General features: G+C 40.1%; 1 protein-coding gene across 1 annotated transcript; it reads right to left on the bottom strand.

The window, feature by feature from the left end:
* Positions 1-423: 423 nt before the first annotated feature.
* Positions 424-16,106, bottom strand: lrrc74b (leucine rich repeat containing 74B). The gene is made up of 10 exons (XM_030738161.1): positions 16,008-16,106; positions 14,983-15,163; positions 14,373-14,515; positions 7,847-7,979; positions 5,676-5,882; positions 3,181-3,290; positions 2,147-2,262; positions 1,690-1,768; positions 638-733; positions 424-555 (listed from the first exon to the last, which is right to left on the bottom strand). Exons 1-10 carry the CDS (start codon positions 16,104-16,106, stop codon positions 424-426), a joined length of 1,296 nt encoding a protein of 431 aa, XP_030594021.1.
* Between the last annotated feature and the right edge of the window lie 1,950 nt (positions 16,107-18,056).

Consider the following 18,056-nt stretch of genomic DNA (forward strand, 5'->3'; position numbering starts at 1 on the left):
ACTTTCACTTCTTTTCATACACAATGCAGTACTCTCTGATCCTCTCCATCATTCTACCCACTGACATTATATAACATCAAATCAGATCATATCTAAAAAGAATCGTACTCAATACCTGCATTTTATGCCCATTTTCAGTGACTTCATCAAAAATTCATCAAAAACACACACATGCTGTTTCTACTGGAAAACGAGCATTTGAATTGCCTTTATTTTCAATTGATTGGGTATTTAAGAAGTTTTATTTATTCAAAGTACATTTTATTCAGGAGGATATGCTCTCACGGCTCTTTAAAAAAAAAAGACATCTTTTTAAAAGTTATATTTTTGCAGGCATCCATCCTTTGGTTCATCTGTTGATGAACACGTCCATAGGGCTTTGACAAGATTTCTTCCATCTTTGCTGGCATAAAAGTACAGCAATTACAGTAACACTTTGCAAGCTTTTGCTTTGCTGAATGTGCCAATGCGGCCCCCATGATTTACTCTAAGCGCAGGGAATATTTCTTTCACTGCTGTATACAAGTCTTCAAAATCCTGGCTTACTGTGATGTCCTAGAGAGAGGGATACACAGAGGAGCTAGTGAATAAGAGAACACTTGCAAAAATTCTCAAGGACCTAAGACGTGCAACTTACTGAAAAGTCTACAGCCTCCAGGGCTGAATCCGGGTTGTCCCGTATAGATTTAAGGATCCCATAACATCCAGCATTCAGGATGGGGTTCCTACCAATCTGGCCACACACACAGTACACGTGAAAAAATAGCAATAAAATTATATATTCTGGTTAGGCAAGTGATGAAGTACTTTCCTATTATTGCTTTTTAAAAAAAGATTGATTTCCATCACCATCATATTTCCTCAGTGAAGCTCTGTTCAAAAGAATAGTTCATCATGTTGGGAGACAAATTTTCCCTTTTTGGTGGCTTTAAAACCACAAAATCAATACAATTCTCACATCTTTGAGCTCCTGTGAAGTTAGTCAATTAACGTAGCATGGTTCTATTCAGGAGCATTAAAATCCAACCAAGAGCCCTCATGAAATTCAATAATTTACTAGTTAAATGCATTTGGGGCTTTTTTTTTTGTAAAAATGATCATTTGCTGTTTATGTGGGGTTCTTGGCAGAAACCAGGAACTTCCTGGGCTCAGTAGCCTGCTGGTAGGCAGACTGTGTAACCACAGAGCCACAGTGTTCTGCTGTTCGTGCTCAGCTAACCTAACCAGCTAGCAGAGGAAGACATTTCTACATTTATGTCCCCAATGTCAACATATTCCTGGGATGCTGTTGGTTTATTATTATTATTGCAATTCAGAAATCGCACTCTATTTACAGGAGGAAAAATACAGTTGAAATAATAAAAGCAGATAGAAGTTAGATGCTGCACAAACATCAGAAAATTTTCACTTTACTGATATTCAAGGAGTGTTTGTTTGTGTGTGTGTGTTTTCAAACTTGCATATGCTATAAAAAAAAATTCCAACACAGGAGTGCACACGCAATCAATATCCAGCCTTCAGACTTTAACTCAGTTTAACTTTTCCAGTCAGCTGAGCTGAGCACCTGACAGTTTAGTTTGGGCATTAACATTAAAATGAAGTACGCTGATCCATTTATTTATCTTATTTTATCCACTGATGCCCCCCATTGCTCGTGAAGCTATATCCAATCTCTTTTCAGCAGCTTACATTCAGGGATTTGATTGTCTTGTTTACTCTGAGGCCCATGGCGAGGTGGATGGCTCCTTCAGGGGGTATTCGGTTGTTACTGTGGCGAGAAACAGAAGCAGAAAACAAAGGAGTGTGTGTTGGAGTGTGAGGGAAGCAATCATAAAGTGTTATTTTTTAAATGGCATCATTCATCCAAGTGAATTTGTGAAGCAAGCTTTGATTTACTAAAAACAAACAAAAGGCAGAAGAAAGCATATTACTTGAATTGTGTCTTTAAGAGAAAATGGTCACTTTTTAAGATTTATAAGAAATAATCTGGAAGAGCAGTTTGAACTCACCAGGAGGCTCATAAACAATGTAAGAAATAAAACATTTTAAATCTCCATCTGATTTATGAAAATGATCTAAAGGTTGGCGCTGTTAACCAAACTCCTGCTACCTAATCTGATCATCAGATACGGAGAAAGACACATACCTTATATTCAGCTCCTCCAAAACATTGTTCTCTTTAAGAGCCTGTCCTAAAGCACCGGCTCCGTCTTTCCCAAAGCCGTTATATGACAGATCCACCGCTCTAAGAAAAACATTTTCCTAAAACACAGAAAAGAAAGTGTGTAGAAAGTTCTCCAACAAGATTAACTGTGAGCCAAAGAAACATCTTAATTGAAGATTCTGAATTAATAAGCCTCCCAGGATGTGAATCAATCACACCTGCCAGTGATCAGGATCCGCTTGACCATGTTGGTCATTAAGACAGTGGAAGGAAAACTTCTTCTGTACTGCCTCTCTTGCTGTGAGATGCTTGATGAATACCTGCCCTGGGGGGGCCAGTTTCACAAAGCAGGATAAGGGAGTCGGCCAAGATATGAGCTGTCCTCTGCAATTACCAATTACCATATTATTCATCTTAATAAGGTTCGAGCTCACATTCAGCATGGCATCTTTATGATGTTTTAATAATTTGGGAGTTTCCACGAGGCCAAAATTTCAATAACTGTCGATTCAGACAGAAAACGTTGCTTTATGTACGATATATTCTCAGAGGTGCACGGTCAAAGGTGCAGTCCACAAACCCTTATTTTACAGGTCATCTCAAAGGGGGGCTTACATTAGAGTTTGTTCACTGGTCTTTTTGGGCACCTCTGCAGAAAGTTGTCTAAAAGTTTTTACAGCTTCAGGGAAGGTTGTGCAAGATCAGAAAAAAATGACTTGCAAATTATTGATGTATGTGGGGATGTGGAGCTAGAAAAGAGAGAGGTACGAGAAATATGAAGGTTTGGTTATCACACGAATAGTGACTGATTTATGCACGACATCAGTTTGTGATATTTTTAAGAGCTTCAATCTGATAGAGTAAATTATATAAAATTTACGTAATTATTTATTTGATGGCTTCATATGATATCAAGAGCTAATTAATGTGCTCTAGGCTTATTCTTCACCGTGACATAAGGCCTTATTTGTCTTGCATGAGTTCAGAAAGCAAACATTCATGTCCACGTGTATTACCCCAAGACCGTTGGCCAGCATCGCTGCTCCTCTTCCTCGGATGCAGTTCCAGGCCAGATTTATTGATCTCAGCCCTGTGTTCTCTGACAGAGCAACTCCCAGGTGTTCCCCTGGTGGAAACAGAAAAATGTGATAAAATAGTTTTATTATTGCAAAAGCAAGAACATGTCCTCATTCTGTTCTGAAATATTTACTTTCTTTATTGATTAATTATTAATAATTAATGAACAATATGTAGAAAAAAGTTTCAGAAATGTTTTTTCTCATAATCAGAAATACTTTTTAAAATCACTCTGTGGAAGAAAACTGTAGATTACCCTGAGACGCTACGGAGGAAGGACTATAGGGGCACCTATCCTGGACAAAAATATGTACCCCGCTTCACGTCACTGAGTTTTTCCACAAATACGCTCAGTCGTTCATAATCACTCAAGACAATGCGATCAGCTGAAAAAGCAATAATGCCATAGCATGAATGTCAGTGTGTTTGATTGGTATACTTTTGCTCAGGCACTTACTACGTGGAAGAGTGCTCACAAAACACAAAGATGCACTTTGATGTATGAGCAGCAGAGAAGAATACAGAGTAGAATCTGTGGGGATGAATCATAGTGCCACACACAGCAATAAGATATGTTGGTGTCCCCGTTCCCTCGTACAGATTCATTTTCCATAACCTGTGCTCAGTGTTCTGGTCTCCCATTCTTCCACAAAGTGCTTGTCACACAGCTCATCCACATGATAATTGAAAGAGGTTTTAATGAAGGCGAAACGTGTTTGACCTTTGAATGCCACAGTCTGCTGCTGCATGTTGTCTTATGACTGCTTGGAGATAAGACTGCACCATTATGACAAAATCTTTTTTGTCATAAAACAAAACAAAACTAAATATATACAGTATATAGCACAGCTCATCCATCCATTTTCTTCTGCTTATCCGCAGCTTTGTCACAAGGGCAGCATCCTAAACAGAAAAACCCAGACATCTGCCTCCTCAGCCACCTCCTCCAGCTTATCCGGGGGAACACCGGGGTGTTCCCAGGCCAGCCGAGAGATATAATCTCTCCAGTGTGGTCTTCCCCGGGGCCTCCTCCCGGTAGGACATGCCCAGAAAACCTCACCCAGGAGACGCCCAGGAGGCAATCTAGTCAGATGCTCCTTTTGATGTGGAGGAGTAGCAGCTCTACTCTGAGCCCCTCTCAAATGACTGCACCCTCCACGCTGTGTGTAAGGGAGAGGCAGCCATCCTTTGAGGGAAGATCATTTTCACTGCTTGTATCCGTTTTCTCGTTTTTTTAGTCACTACCCAATGCTCACGACCATAGGCGAGGGGAGGGACATAGATCAACCAGTAAATTCAATTCAATTTTATTTATATAGCGCCAAATCACAACAGTCACCTCAAGGTGCTTTATATTGTAGGTAAAGACCCTACAATAATACAGAGAAAACCCAACAGTCAAAACGACCCCCTATGAGAAAACCCCCTTTTAACAGGAAGAAACCTCCAGCAGAACCAGGCTCAGGGAGGGGGGGTCATCTGCTGAGGGGAGAGACACACTGTGGAAGAGAGCCAGAGATTAATAATAACTAATGATTAAATGCAGAGTGGGGTATAAACTGAGTGCATCATGGGAACCCCCCCCAGCAGCCTAGGCCTATAGCAGCATAACTAAGGGAGGGTTCAGGGTCACCTGATCCAGCCCTAACTATAAGCTTGATCATAAAGGAAAGTTTTAAGCCTAATCTTAAAAATAGAGAGGGTGTCTGTCTCCTGAATCCAAGCTGGGAGCTGGTTCCACAGAAGAGGGGCCTGATTATTCACGGACTTCTATGTAAAAAGGAGGATTTTGAATTCTACTTTAAGATCTATTCTGGACAGCCTGATAATAATGATTTACAATAGTCCAGCCTAGAAGTAATAAATGCATGAATTAGCTTTTCAGCATCACTCTGAGAAAGAATGTTTAAAATTTTAGATATATTGTGCAAATGCAAAAAAAGCGTATTATATAAATATATGATATATCTTTTGTGGGTCTAGTCTGTGCCCCTTAATCTCTGCTGCTGATTTCAAAATCTGATGGAACTCAGGAAACACTCTTTAAGTAGGAACATAATTACAGTGTTTTGTAATTAGATGTTTAACAGCCACATATTTGAATGTCCACAAACTTGTGGCTATATTGTGCAAAAATCATGTCAGATTTTTTTAAAGGCCCAAATAAATATGAAAAGCAAACTGATAAAAAGCAAAGAAAAAAAGAGTATCAGAACTAATTTGCCTTTAATGTCTTTTGCAACATATAATTTCTGGGTCCTGAAGTTCAGTGATGGGGTGCTGTTAATGGAAAATATGTGAAAAACTGTATCTCTGGCACAAATCTTTAATATCATCTTAATAAAAACTGGACTCATGGGTACAGTTTCGCTCTTTGAAAGGCTACAGTCTCACAGAAACTACGAGACCTTTACGAAACTAATTACTTTGCTACCTGCACGCTCCCCCAGAGCGTTGTAGCTGAGGTTGAGGTGCTGTAGCTTGGTGTTGGTGATCAGCGCTGGGCCGAGGTGTTCAGCGGACCGGTCTGTGAAGTGGTTTCCTGACAGACTGAGGCTCACCAGGGTGCTGTTCTCTTTAAGCATACCAGCTATGGCTGTGGCTCCATAATCCTCTAGATTGTTGTTGGACAGGTCCACCTCTGGGATTGACACACAAATTAAAACATCCTGCATGGTGAGAAAGTAAAAAATGGCAAGTAAGCCAAACACAAGAAAGTTCCAAATAACAGCATTTTCAAAATGCTGCTGTTGTTATTTGGTACCACCCATTGTTATTATGGTACAGTATTCCCCCCAAAAAAGTTAAGAGAACATCTGAAATTATTCCTTTTTTTTAGTTTTTCTGAATCTCACATAATTCTCACGTACTGTCTTCCTTTTCGGAGCAAATTTCCTTTGGGAGGAGATGGAGAGAAATTCACTTTGAAAGTGACAGCTTTAGCTGGGGAGCACATCTGATGAGTTTTTTTTTTTTAATCTTAAAGGTAGATCGCAGTTTTTAGACACTACAATGGCTGTATGAAATTAGTCTCCTAGAATTTTATATAAACGAATTAATCAATTTGTATTCAAACTGATTAATGTTCATCTCAAACAAAGTTGGGTTACTATGGTAGCTGATCTCCATCTGGCACTGCATCTGAAAAGACACATGCTACTTACTGTTTACACAAAGGTAACTGTATAGTGATAAGCATGCATATCAGTCAGACCAGCTATTTGGTTCAAACTGAAATGTCCTGCAGCTTCCACTGAGATTACAGGCACTCATACCCCTACGAGAACGAATTATAACTACTTCTCTTGATCCCGAATATTTTATCTAGCACCAGCAGCACCAGCAGCACCAGCAGCAGCAGCATTTTTGGCTTTTACTGAAACAGACTGGCTGGACTGCTGTAATGATGAATCCTAATAAGCTGATTTCCAGAGCTTTCTTCAGGGACCACCCTGAGGTCAACATCTGGGTCTTTGAGAGAAACGTTTTGTAAGCACGAACTGCAGAAACATCAGCAAACTTGCTGTCGTGTATTTATGACCATCATCAGACCACGTGATCTGTTTGATTAGCACTTTGGATTATACCTTTGTTTTATACGTTTCTGTGAGCCTCAACAGAACAAGGTTAATATTACCATTCAACCATATTAGAGTGGTCAATGGAGCTTGTTAGCATGCTGCTGAATATACTGGCTTCAATATGACTCATTTATTGTGTGTATATTCATCTAAAGATAAATATATCTATAAAAGGTTCAGTATTATGGAACCCCTGATGTGCCACAAGGTCTTTTTTTTTAAATCTTGTGCACACAAGATTATTAAATTGTAGAAACAGGTCATTAGTTTTTGCATACAGATATTCACGTGCATCTCTAGTGACTCCAGATGCATGCAACTACCATATATATGAGAACTCCGCTAATCAACTTTTAGCTTCTTCTCAAAAGGTCATGCAATGACATTCTTGCTGCTAGATGCAGGATTATTATCCAGATCCACATCTCACAGTGAAAGCTGTGCACTATACAGCCCTTCATACAGTACTTGAGCGTGAATTAAGATGGAGCAAATGAGAGCAGAAATAATTTTATGAATTTCCCAAGTGAAAAACTTGATTAGTTGAGTTCTCTCTAATTTATGACTGTGAGCATCTGAGATTGTTGGCATATGTTTTTATCATAAAATGTCAAGACAAAGACTCAGTAACTTGTTCCCAGAAGAAAATGAACTTTTATGCACAGGATAATAAACTCGGCACAAAAAGGAATGAAATTTGTTTTTGGTCGATTATTTCTTTGCTGTAACGATGATTCTTGGCAGTAAACCGTTGGAAGGCCTGTTTATTTCCTCTTAAATGGTGACACATTTGTAAGGAAGATGCATTCGTGGGTTGCACCCATCAAAAGCTTGCCAAATCTTCTCTGCCAGTGCCAAACAGTTTATTCTGCTATTATGTTGCTAAGTGCTTTTCTATATTTACTGGTGTGCAAATGTTTATGTCGGAGGGGGGGGGGGGGGGGGGGGGGGGGGGGGGGGGGGTTATCATTAAGAAGTGTAAGAAGAAAAAGAAGACAATATGTTGAGTCCATAGTAAAGCTACCTGTAATGTAGCAATTTTCCTTTAACATCTCGGCTATAGCAGCTCCACCCATTCCTTCCATCCAATTATCTCGTAGGTTCAGCTGCAGTATTGAAGTGTTGGTTACCAGGGGAACCGCCAGTGCTTTGGTGCCCTGCAAATACACAACCATACCCCCCCCAACCCAGCCTCAAAGTGAATTTCTTCTGTTTGTTCACTGCAGCATATATTCTTATCTGTATTCCTGTTAAAAGATGTACTCGCGCAGGTGGGCAGAGAGAGAGAGACAGGAATATTAAACCTGTACAAGACAAATGAAGCAGAAGGGAACCATGTGGAGGCGTAGGTCAGAAATGAAACTCACAGCACATGAAAATTATTGTTTCTAGCATGGCTAATGAGAAAGTTGAGTGCATGGAGCCTTAGCTGTGTCAACTTCATCTTAAAAAAGGAGAGTAGAACCAGCCCCATCAGGGGATCGTATGTTTAAATGCAAGCAGAGTAAATTTCTTTGAGATTATAAAAACTTACCAATTTGCAAGACATTAAACAGATAACCTTTGGAAGTCACACTTTGTGACTTTACCCATTGTGATTGGCAGGTAAAGACTTATTTAAAATCCAATTTAATCTGTCTGAATGATATTCCTGGTGCCAAAACCTCAGGAATGGGCTTGTTAGGGAATGAATTCATCTTTTATAACTTTCATTTACACCATTATAGAGCAGAGCAAGCCTGTAAAAATGTCAAACTGTGCAGCTGCTGAAAGCTCCTGCCTGTCCAATTTCACTTTTGGAGAGAATGCATTCTCCCCTCAGTCAGAGACGTGCAACCATACATGCATGTTACATTGATGAGGATATCCACTTTATATATATATATATATATATATATACACACACACAGACACACGCACACTTATTATTGATAATTAAATGAAAATGAAATGAAAAAATGATGAGGCAGGCTAGTCCATTTTGCTCAAATTTCATTGCAGCAATTCAAAATGGTACTCAGTAGTTTGTATGGTCCCCACATGCTTGTATGCATGCCTGACAATGTCAGAGCTCCTAATGGGACAACGGATGGTGTCCTGGGGGGCAGTTAATGGTACCAATGCCTTCATCCTCCTGGAACTGCCTGCATACTCTCAACACATGAGGCTGTCATGCACCAGGAGGAACCCAGGACCCACTGCATCAGCGTAGGGTCTGACAATAGGTCCAAGGATCTCATGTGTCATTCCATGGATATTGTTGTGGCAATATTGTTGCCTGCTGCTAGTACTGTACCACTCACAGGTACTAGCAGCAGGCAAGAATGATGGGCTTGACTCGTATGCACCATTCTCACTTCTTACTCCAGTCAAATAAGAACCAGGTCGTAGTTTTGAGCGTTTATTTCCACCATCATGTTCATCCAGGTTACATTTCCATCCACATATATCCGAGCTTCTCTCAGATCAGACACACATTAAAATATCCCTCTGTAATCTTGAATTACAGTTGCAATACAGTCAAAAAACCTTTTTACACCGCACTTGGCTCTGCCGCTAATCCACACTTCAATCCTTACTTTATGTTTTAGTGAGCATGTGCAGTGCCTAGTTCAATAACTACCTAGAGCAATATAACAAAGGGATTTTTAACAGCAAATCTAATGCCATTCAAGGCCTTACACAAGCAGCAGTAACAACAACCAAAAACAACAAACACATTATACACCTACAAACGGAAGTCGCACCATCTTAAGTTCACACTGGCTCCTACAGATATGTCTCCCCAGAAAATCACTGACCCACCACCAAATGAATGATGTTACAGGCAGCATAACGTTCTCCAGACCCTTTAACATCTGTTACATGTGCTCAGGGTGAACCTGCTCTCATCTGTGGAAAGCACAGGACTCTAGTGGTGGACCTGCCAGGTCTGGTATTCTATGAAAAATGCCAATTGGGCTCCACAGTGCCGGGCAGTGAGCACATGGCCCACTAGATGACATAAGGGCTCAGGCCACCTTCATGAAGTCTGTTTCTGATTGTGTGCTCAGAGACATCCACACCAGTGGCTGCTGGGGGTCATTTTGTAGCTCTGGCAGTGCTCATCCTGTTCCTCCTTGCACAAAGGAGCAGATCCTGGTCCTGCTGATGGGTTAAGGACCTTCTACGGCCCTGTCCAGCTCTCCTAGAGTAACTGCCTGTCGCCTGGGATCTCCTTTATGATCTTGAGACTGTGCTGGGAGAACTGGGAGCAAACTTTCTGGCCATGGCATGTATTGATGTGCCATCCTGGAGGAGTTGGACTACCTGTGCGACTTCTGTAGGGTTAGGGTTAGGATATGTGACAGTTAGAGATCCCATCACATTTGCTGCATCAAGCAAATTTTGTGTTCTTTTAACAGTTTTTGCTTTAATGAACTGGTGGACAATACAAATGAAGCAGGGTCTGAAACCCAAATAGAGGAAAAGCTGGTATTTTGTCTCCAATTTCCTGGATCAAATGTGGATGAAAGGCAATAGCAACGTTAATGTGCTTTGATTGGGTTTGTTGTGTGTTCTGCACAATCTAAAGACCTAAAAAATAATGAAGTAAAATGATATATTTTTTTTGTAGAATATATCATTAACTCAGCTAGAACTATTGATAGCTCTGCCTATTTTACTCTGGCCCTGCGACCACCTTGAATCTTGCTAATACCTCAAGCAGTTACTTTAGGCTAACAAGAAAAATGCCATAACTGCAATGTTAATGGTCAGTATGACCTGCAAAGACAAGAAAAACATCACAGTGCAAATTGTACGTGTTAGCTGCAAAGAGCTGCTCGCCAAATCTGATCAAGGACACCTGCAAACATTTCACATTCGCCACATAAAATCAGTGGGTAGCTTTTAGGTTGGCTAAAGCTCTCTCTCTCCAAGAGAAATTATAATAAGCTTGTTGCTAGTATGTGGTGGAAGAGATGCTACCAATATGATCTTAATCTGCTTTTAAATGAAATTATCAGACTATCAAAACATTCAATGTTGGGGTCAGTGCAAGGTAATGAAAATGATGCAAACATTTCAATGGTGTTCATTGGTACTAACTCACTAACTTTACAATGTAGCATCTCTACTGCTACAACAACAGGACAACTTCAGTGATCTGATGAAGCCTCAATTGGTCCAAAGTGTTTTGTTGGCATGAGGAGGACCAACATAATATTATGCAGATGGTTAAATGTTGTGGATGATCCGTTTATGCTCTGTGTCCTCGGAAAGGACTGAAAACTTTGATCAGCCACCCTGAAGGAATCATGTGACTTTGAATTAATGTGTCCTTCAGTGAGCAAAAGCCAGGATTAATCTAAAGTACTGTTACAGTCTAATCTTTTTGAACGCGCCTCTCTGTTACTCAGACTCACATGGATGTTTTAATCGTGTATGGCATGTGAGCACATTTCCACAGTTGGGTCAGTTCAGGTACCTGCCCCCAGATAAAACTGATCTGACGACTGAACCTGAAGTCCTTCTTACATTTGGTGTTATTGTTTTCTTTGGCACTTACCGCTCAAAAGCTTAAAAACCGTCTCTTTAAAGTCAGTTTAAGCCAAAAAAAAAAGAACATTTCGAATGAGATTTAAACCACAATGAAAAAAATGAGCTGTATTGTCCACTCTGAAATGCTGCAGGCATTTCCAGTTAGGTGCAGATTAACAGGTCTAATATACTAAAATGCACTGTTTGAATCACAGTGTGGCTGTTTCTCTGGTGTGGTTTAAATGTTACACAGAGGACCCCCCCTCAGAGTAGAGTTACAGTCTCCTAGCTGGGGTCATAACACCGAAGAGCTGTAGTGACAACTATTAATATAGTTTGGCTGCTATTCATAAATGGCACAAAATCCTGATCATGAAGCTAATGGAGGGCATTTAAAGGCCTATCTTCAATATCTGATTTTCTTTGATGCAGACTTAAATACCTTAAAAGTGCAATTTCTAATTTTACTGCTCGGGTAAAACCAAATTGCAACACAAACACTTGTTCAGTAGAGTGAAACTTTGCATTTCTGGTCATTTAGCAAATATAAATTGAACTTATTCCTCTTTTGGTGCTGTTTTTTTGGTGTGAGGAAAATACTGGGCTGCACCGGTTGGTTGGCTGCCCTCTGCCACTGTGTATCACTGTGGTTTGTAACTGCAAATAACAGCCAGCTGCAGCCAAACTACCACTTTAGTTGTGTACTCTTGTGTAAACAACTCAGCAAAATTGAGGTGAAAATTCCCTTTCATATTCATGCTGTATTTAATATTTAACATATTTAATCTCCTTTCCATGTTGTCATTAGATGCATTAATGTTAACAAAATACTATTTAGTGATTATATCATTTGTAGAACAAATAAATAGCATGAATGAATGTAAAATGATAGTGCTGTGAAAAAGTAATTTCCACCTTTCTGATTTATTTCTTTTCTTTTCTTTGCATATTTGGGACATTAGACAAAGATAACCCAAGTAGATACAAAACACAGGTTTTAATTTATGATTTTACGTATTAAGGGGAAAGAGCAATCCTAACCTAGCTGGCCCTATGTGAAAAAGTAATTTCCTCCTGTTAAATAATGAATTAAATGTGATTAATTAACCACATTTTTTGGAAAGCTGAATTCAGCGTCACTGCCACACCCAGGCCTGATCACAGTCACACCTGTTGAATCAGGAAATCACTTAAATAGAACCTGTCTGACAAAGTGACGTACTGTAGGCTAAAAGACCCCAAAAAGCAACACATCAATTAAGAAGAGGGCAAATATTTTTTTCACAACACTGTATACCAAATCTAAACCTACAGTAGTGTGGAAAAGTCTTGAGCCACCCCTCATTTCTTTATATTTTGTTAGGAAAATAGGAAATATGCAAACATATGTGGAAACACAGTATATAAGGCCAAAAGAGAGATTGTACAATTCTAACACGCTTGAACTCAATATTTGGCATGACCGCCTCTAATGTTCTACACAGCCTGAACTCTCTTAGGGAAGCTTTCTGTAATTTCTTCAGGAATAGATCTCGAAGCTTCTTGAAGGACATTCAAAGCTCTTCTTTGGATGTTGGCTGCACTTTGTTCTGTTCTCTGTCAAGACGATCCCACACTGCTTCAATGATGTTGAGGTCCAGGCTGTGAAGAGGCCGATCCATGACTGATAGTCATCCACTGTGAGGCTTTCAGTCCAGAGGGGTGTATTAGATTAATGGGTTAGCAAGCTATGTTAAAGTGACAATTTTCTGTGTCACAACAGTGGATCTCTTTGTACCTGCCTGAAACATCTGTGGTAATTTATGCTGAGCACATAACCTGGTCAGGAGCAGGGAGCAGGTTATGTTCCAAGTTTCATTTTAAAAATTGTCTGGAAGTGCCACATTTACACAGGTTGATCAAAGTGTTTCTACCTGTTCAATCAGTAAACATTAATCAGCAAAATTAGTTTCACGTTGATCTCTGGACAAAAGTGACTTGCACGTCTCCTTTATTAGGCAGTGGGGCAGTAACCTTTAATGTTTAAATGTATCCAATTGCTGTCACAGAAAACGCACTCAGTGTTAAAGTAATGAACTTTATTAACATGTTTATTCAACAGCTTTGTGTGTCAAACCACACTCACCAGCTCTTGGTGATCGCTAAATCTATATATTATTATATATTATTCCAACCATATTCCAACCTCTCCCAACCTCCTCCGTACATATCGATGACTATTTCAACCATAATTTCAAATAAGACCTGTTGGCACTATTTTTTGTCCAGTTCTTGTGTAATTTGGCACACCTCAGCTTTTTCTCCCTGATTCCCTTCTTTAAAAATGGCTTCCTGATTGCCGCTCTTCCATTGAGACCATTTCTGATGTGATTCTGTCTTCTTTTGATTGCTTTCTTTAGCAATCACCACGGGAGATCCTGCCTCCATCTCACCATGTCCCTAGCATCCTCAGCTGTCACACCAGCCCTCTGCATGTCCTCCTTCCTTCACTATATCCATGAAACTTCTCTGTGATCTACCTGGTAGCTGTAGATATTCAACATCCTTTGTCCAGGATATCCACTACTCATATTCTCCACATGTCAAGATCATCTCAGCCTCGCCTCTCTAACTTTGTCTCCAAACTGCTCAAGCCGAGCCGTCCCTCTGAGACATTCATTTCCTTTCCTGGTCTCTTAAAAAAAAAAACTCCAGAGAAGGTCCGGCTCCTTGGAAAGAAAATATGAAGAAATGAGGGTGTCTCAAGATTTTTGCACAGTATTGGAGCTGTTATTAATAGTGTTTATTATTGTTGTTGTTGGTATTGGCATATTAACAGTAATAATAATAATAATAATAACACATTATAACATAAAACCAACATAAAATATATACATTTGGGTAGCAAAGAACTACATGAAAAATGAATCATCTTCCTCTGCTCTCCTCAAAAACCTCCCTTCAGTAACCAGAAAGACAAACACCACTAATGCATATCCCCTTTCCTCCTTTCTGATAATTTTACTGTCCTCAGTTAATGATTACTGTACCTGAGGCCCCAGACCACGATGCATCAGAGCCAGCTCGCTATTTTGCATATGCTTCAGGAAATAAGAGACAGGCACCACCTGGAACATTTTACACGCCTTCACGTAGCATGTCTGCCCCGTCGGATCGTACGCCTCCTTCTTACCTGCAACATAAAGACAGTAGTCTGTCTGAATTGTTCCCTATCCATACCTTTTTCTAAAAAAGAAGCGATATGGCCGTTTTCCCCAGAGAAGGACCTTTGGAGCGGGACATTGAAATATCCCTTGTTGCTGATTTTGCCCTGTCAGGAAAGCTCATTCATACCAGATGGTTTTCATTTCTGGTGAAAAGGAAGCCTGACACAAAGACTGAGATGAAGTCATTAACATGCAGAATAGGACTCCACACGTGTGGGCGTGCGCATGTAGGAGTGTTTTTTTTTTTTTTTTCCAAAGTCATTTGGTGTTTGAGAAAGGAAAAAAAAAAACAGATGGGTGACAGGAGGGCTTTGCTTTATCGATACATGATGGTTTGAACAAGAGCAAATTAAGACTGACCATCAAAACATCATAAAATATTGTAACTTTCCCTCCCAGTTTATCTCCTTTTGGGTGCAAAAATGAATTATACCTTGGAGCTCCAAGTCTGTATCATAATCATCCTCAGAGCTCAGACTGTCCTCTACTTCAAGCTCCTCTTCCTCCCCTCCTTCTTCACCCTGTCTTGTGCCTTCGTCTAGCACGTTCCTGTCAGGGCTTGAGTGTTGGTCTTTTGGCCCACGCATATCAACCTCTGTCTGGCTCATTCTTTGCTGGATGGAAAATGAGAAAGTAAGACATCGTGACTTGTCAGAGCTGGCTGTTGTTAGCAGCTTGTGTGAGCAGAGTTGATTGATTTGCTGCCAGGAGAATAAAACAGATACCTATACTGTGCAGTCCATCAATGTGGGTTTGTCTCTTTAAGATTGCATCCTTCTGTCTTTCTGATCTTTGTAACTACTTCCCTATCCTCCCACGCCTTTCTTCCCACCTCTCTTTAACCTCTTGAACCACACGCTATTTTTGCTGTCTTTCACTCCTTTTATTTCTAAGCTTATGGCACATTCACATATGTCTCAGGCAGTAATGCTGTATGCTGTTATTTCCAGGATTAAATATAATATACAAGTAGCATTAGTTGGCATATGAATGATGCTGCACATGCTCGGTCACACATTTGGGAGTGATTGTTTTCATAAATCCCTGTGACTAATGTAATTAAAACACACTTTATGGACATGACTCTGAGACCCGCCTCTTGAATACATTTATGTGAGTACACGGGTCAAAAGAGCAATCTGTAAAAGGAAGTAGCAGGTCTTTAGTCATGTGTTTGAGGCTGTATTTCTTTGCCCAGGGCACGGAAAGTGCTAAGATGTGCCTAGAGATTTGGTTAAGATCTCAATTTCTAAAACCCATTATGCTCTTTTATGCTCTTGCAGGTCTATAACATGCTTTGAATTCTCACCCAAAGTCCCTCTCCCATATCCCATTTAATCTCAGGCTTTATAAAATTCTGCCTTTGAACAGTCCCATGAGTCTAAACCTGCCTACCTGGTTGTTCACACTTCTCCTGTTCAAGAGTTTGCAAACTTGGCTGGATAGCCGGCTTCCTACCTCCCCCAGCTGCGGCTTCCCACTTTCTGTTTCTGCGTCATCGTCTTCCAGCACAGAAGGCAGCAGCACCTGCTTGGCCAACTTCTTCCCATGAAGCATGACACTGATAATTGCTGTAATATTGATACTGAGACAGCTATTTTGCTACCTTTATGAAGAAATCCCTTTACAATTTCTTTTGTATTCTTGTATGCTTTAAAATCCAACCTGCTTCTAAAATATTTGTGCTGTTAGCTGCATCACTGCACTGGATTTCATCAGGACGTGGAGCACCGTGTGTTCCTGCAGCCAGTCTGACTTTAAGGTGCTGCCAAACTCTGCTGGGCTTATTAAAAAGGCTATAGCTTCACTACTTGACAGTAAGTCACCAATCAGAGTCCTTGCATTATGTTTGGATAGCTTGATTTGTTGACAGGTTGTCATGGTACTCTCAGTACTCTGAGTGCCAACTCTTTGAGCCATGACAACCAGCACTTACAGGAGGAGGAGAAGGAGGAGGGGAAGTAAATGGCTTGTTTGCTTCAGCCCTGTTTTCTTCATAAACTCTGCACCTCACCCCCCAAACTAAAATGACTCAACCTTAAACACTTTGTGCCGCCTGAATAAACTTTCCACTCTGGTTTCTTTCTTAGATAAACAAGAAAAACAAACCAAGCAAACGTGTTTACATATTCTGTAAATGTTTCTCTTTATTTGTAAGTAAATGCAAACTCCTCGCAGCTGATGCATTTAATGGAATACCCTCAATTAAGTACACAACAAAGGTCATTATAGCAGAGGCTGATTGGATCAGAGCTGTTCATAGCAGCAGCGATACGCAAACACAGAAGAAGAAACCCCTCGACAAAGTTGTTACAGTCCAGGGACCCGTGAGACAGGCCAGGCAAGCTCGGAGTAGTCTCACTAACTGACACAGTGCTGGTAAAGAGACAGAGCTTTTTAAATATGAACAGGAGACAAAGTATCATGCATTTGTTTAATGCTGCCATTTTATTCTCATACCTAAAGGATATGAGACACAACATAAAGAATAGGCCTTTTTTTTTTGTTTGTTTCTTTTAAATCAAGCAGAATCAAAGTGCTCATTTACATAATCAAAATACATTCTTAGAAAAGATTGTAGTGGTAGTTTTTATAGTTTATACTTTGTCTTTTAATATTTATATATATATGTATAGAAGCTATATATAGAAGCTATATCTGATATCAATTCTTTTCTGTTTGCACATTTTACATAACAGACATTTTCTTGACAGCTTTCATTCCAATTAAACTAAATCAGTTTAAATAAATCAGACATTCATCCAAAATGAACAACAGTGGGGAAAATAGAAATCAGCTGTTATCTCCTAACTCTACAACAGCTAAATCAGAAAAAAAACAAAAAAAAACTACTCTCAGCAACTGGAGGGGACATTTAAGAATCACAATGAAATCAGTTAGTCATGCTGACAGCTATCTTTAATTTGGATTAAAGACAAAGAAAGGGAATAAACAAGACTCAGAAGCTGACAAGAAAAAGCCACGGGTTAATGCAAAGAGGGTGATCATAAAACGATGCGGCCCCTGCACAGATATTTTCAAATTACAACCCTGACTCATCGGAAAGCAGCAAATGACCACAGCGGCAGCGTGATTGCCTCTTGTCTCTGGATGAAACTTAACTGGAACTTAAAACAATAGAACCGAACGGCTGCGATCGAAACTAAAAGCCATGTGGGCAGTTTTCTGTTACCAAAACACCATCTGCAACATTAAATCTGTAGGCTCGCGTGACTCAGAGCAGGGTACTCATGCTTATTTTAAAAATCAGACCAGTTTGACAAGGTAACAGACAAGTAGAATAATCATGTAAAAACATACACCTGAGATCATGCATGTTTTACACCCACTCGTAAATAGAGATGTGCACACTTATAATTTCAAGGGCACACATATGCATGCATGCATACACACATGCATGCTGATGCCTTTGAGCGGGTGTCAGGTCACAGTGAGGGGGGGGGGGGGGGGGGGGGGGGGGCACGTGAGCCACAAGGTAGCACAAAC

Source organism: Archocentrus centrarchus, chromosome 9 (assembly GCF_007364275.1).
Source record: "Archocentrus centrarchus isolate MPI-CPG fArcCen1 chromosome 9, fArcCen1, whole genome shotgun sequence".
NCBI classification, from domain to species: domain Eukaryota; kingdom Metazoa; phylum Chordata; class Actinopteri; order Cichliformes; family Cichlidae; genus Archocentrus; species Archocentrus centrarchus.